This window comes from Echinops telfairi, unplaced genomic scaffold (assembly GCF_000313985.2).
Source record: "Echinops telfairi isolate 266 unplaced genomic scaffold, ASM31398v2 ScPeMD7_7467;HRSCAF=8505_1, whole genome shotgun sequence".
NCBI classification, from domain to species: Eukaryota; Metazoa; Chordata; class Mammalia; order Afrosoricida; family Tenrecidae; genus Echinops; species Echinops telfairi.
In genome coordinates this window covers 23,610,447-23,613,977 of record NW_022111368.1, presented here as the reverse complement: position 1 = coordinate 23,613,977, position 3,531 = coordinate 23,610,447, and the positions used below count along the sequence as shown (strand labels likewise).

At 49.0% G+C, this 3,531-nt stretch overlaps 1 protein-coding gene across 1 annotated transcript in view; it reads right to left on the bottom strand.

Moving 5' to 3' along the window:
• Positions 1-427: 427 nt before the first annotated feature.
• Positions 428-3,531, bottom strand: part of RFX8 (regulatory factor X8) — an 84,560-nt gene continuing 81,456 nt past the window's right edge. The window contains 1 exon segment of the mRNA XM_030888494.1: positions 428-595. Coding sequence (XP_030744354.1) covers positions 428-595 — 168 coding nt within the window.

The window sequence follows — 3,531 nt, the reverse complement described above, 5'->3', positions numbered from 1 at the left end:
AGGCACAGAACAAGCAAGGCAGCCGCACACTGGTCTGATGATCAAAGAGCGAGAGACAAGAAAGACGAGGCTCACCAAGCCATTTATCTCTCTGCCCTTCAGTTAATCCCACTTGTGTTTATCGGCCAGGCTGGCACAATAAACTATCTCACCTACAGAAGGATTTTTTAAAAGTTCTCTGAAGCCCCAACGCAGAAAACATTGGGGAAATGCCAAAACAAACACCACCGAGGCAAAAATTATTCTCCAAATCAGTTTATGTGTTGGATCAAAACCAACATTCTGAAATACATAAATATATAGTTGAAAATGCTACACCTATTATGTACACAAAGTCGTCTCCCATATTGAGACACAAGTGGAGAATTTGCTATGGTTTTAAACTATGAAAATCTATGTTTTCTCATGGCCTCGCTAAATAATCATCTCATATGTTATCATTGCTTTCCCAGAAATAAATGTTTTCAGAGCTTTGGGGTGCTTCTGATACATGGCTCACACATTTTTGTCCATCTCTGAGGGTGACGAGAACTTCTTGTCCCATGGGAAGGCTGAGTCTTATGGTGTCCCTGTCTTCCAGTAGTAACTGGATGAGCTATAGGGGAGATTTTTCAAAGGAAAAGATGAAAAGAGGAAGTTACATTACTCCCCGCTGAATTGGTCTACCAGAGCTCTCTCCCCTACCAGGGGGAGGACCTGGGAAGATAGGCAGGTCCCCCGGCCCTTGTTCAGGAGTCCTGGTGGTGCAGTGGTTAAGCTTGGGGCTACAACTTGTGCGCTCCAGTTTGAAACCACCAGCTGCCTGTGGGAGAAAGACGGGCTTTCTAATCCTGTAAAGTTCCAGTCTTGGAAACTCACAGGGTCAAGGACAGTTCTACCCTGTCCTACAGGGTCACGATGAGTTGGCTTTGATTCAATGGCAGTTTGGTTTTTTGGCTCTTGCCATTAAGGATCCCTGGTGGCATAGTGGTTGGATTGCTAATCACAAGATCAGCAGTTTAAAACCACCAGCCACACCGACGGAGAAAGATGAGGTTTATCTACTCCCGTATAGAGTTAAAGTCTGGGAAACCCACAGGGGTATGGGACATGTCCCCTTGGGACAGAGCCAAACTCCTGTGTAGGATTTTCTTGGTTGTAAGCTGGACCGAAGCAGCTCCCAGATCTTCCCAACAGGGCTTTCTCTTGTGTCATTGGATGGGTTTGAACCACCAACCTTTTGGTTAGCAGTCAAGTGCTTTACTGTTGAGACTACCAGGAGCTCCTATTAGTCCCACTACTATAAAAACCAACAGGCACGGAGTTGGCTCTGCCTCCTGACAGCCTCCCGTGTTACAGAGGAGAACTGCCCCCGGGGGTTCTAGCTGTCTTCTCTATGGAGTCAGACCTTTCTCCCAGGGACAGGCTGGAGCTGGGTTTGAACCGCCCTATCTTTAGGTTAGAGGCTGACTGCAATCTGCTCGCACCACTGCTTTCTGGAGGTCCGTTCCAGATGGCCTGGTGTGGACGTCCCAGGAGAACTCACAATCCGGGACGGTCCTGGGAAGTGGGGAGTGTGGGCTTTCTGCAGGGGAAGGAATGGGAGCCTGTGGTTGGCTGGGAAAAACGGGCTCGAAGAACAGGGAAAGCAAGCCCGAACTCTATCTTTCAGGACGGGGGAGAGTGGGTGGAAATCGGAAGGCAGCTGTGACACCTGACGTGGGTTTCTCAGGGGCTGGCTATTGATCCAGGCGTTTCCCATCCATCTCAGGAGCAGTGAGCTCAGGTTCCCACCCAGCCTCCCCCTCCACCACCCATCAAATACAATTGAAAAGACAAAAATACCCCCCAAAATGAAAAGAAAAAGACAGTGGAAACAGTTGGCAGAGAGTGGTTGAAATGACACTCCGTAGGTAGCAAGATTTGTGAGCTTCACAGATCATCCACCATGTTAGTTTAAGTGGCAGCTGGTTAGATGAGTTATTTCGTGTCTGGGCAAGTCTTCTCACCAGAGAAACAGACACACCATGTATCTTTCCCGTACCTCCATAGGGCTGCTGGCAAATCCCTGGACAGGATCACGCTAAATCCACTATGAATGTATTTTTTTGGCCTGATTTAACCATTAGACCCCCCAAAATGCCCTTTACCACTGAGTTGATTCTGTCTCCTGGTGACCCGTATGTTCCAGAGCAGAACTGCTTCACAGGGGATTTCTTTAGGCCATAATCTTTCAGGAAGCAGGTGGCCAGGGCTCTTCTTCTGCAGTGCAGTTGGGAGGGTATGAGCCACCAACCTTTAGGTTAGTAAGCTGCAAAACTCATTGCCATCGAAGCAATTTGGACTCAGAGCGACTCAATAGGACGGGTCGAACTGCCCTTGCTGGTTTTAAGACTGCAACTCTTTATTGGAGTAGAAAGTCTCATCTTTCTACCTGGGAGCAGCTGATGGTTTCGAACTTCTGACTCTGTGCTTAGCAGCCCAACTCCACCCCCAGTACAAACTGCTCTTGCCACCCAGGGACCTGACACCCTAAGACCCACATCGTCTCCAGGCCACTGGAACGCCATTTCTCACTCGCTGCAGGAAAAGAGGTTTTTCTCCTTTCTCACTCTCTCAAAACAAGTCTTTGACTTTACCCTGTAGCTGAGGACTAGCTTATTAATAAGGTTTTTGGTGGCTTTCAGTCCTTGGACACATGAGCCAAAGTGACAAAGTGTGTACACAGCATGTTTTTCAAAAGGCATTTCCTTCTTTAAAGCCGTCTTGTTTGGGGCCATTGGTCCCTTTATTTTCTTCTCACATTTTTTTTGGTCCAGCCTCTCATCTAGGTGGACGTGCAGATATATTAATATGTGCATAAAATTGGGGATGGCTTTGACAGCACAGCACCAAAGTGGCACATAAGAACACGGCGACGAGGGCAGCAGCACCGACAAGCTAACAAACAAAAAGCCACTGACATACAAAATTGAAAAGAAGAGAAAAAAGGAAAAACAAAACAAAACAAATAGGCTGAAAAAAAAAAAAGCCTGTTAGTAGTTCAAGGTCTGTTTGTTGACCTTTAGGAGCGTTTTCCGGACGAGTCTAATGGGGTGCCACCTCCTGGCCCCAGCGTCCATCGTTTGTATTCCCTCGGGACCTCCTTGCTCTGTCTGCTTCCCTGCTGCTCCATTGCACGCCCCCAGCGTTTTGCCTCGGTGTGGTGGGGTCAGCTCATGCGCACATCCCACACCGTGTCTCCGGTGCTGTCCCGTGCAGGGCCATGGGTCAGTGCAGGATGTCGCATCTCGCCGTGGGGCCGGCGATATGGTCCTCTGTACACTGCGCCCTCCGAGCTGGGCTATGGTCCTCTGAGCTTGGTGGGCCCAGGTGTGCTCCGCTCCATTCTTCCTCCTTCCTTTGCTCCAGCTTCCTTCTGGGTGTGGTGTGGTAGGTCAGTTCCTTTCCCACACCAGACGATCTATATTCATTTTCTGTGGTGCTCCCTTCCATGGTGGGGGTCGGGCTAATTCTGGTTAGGGCCGGTGTATGGTCCAGTCTCTTTGTGGA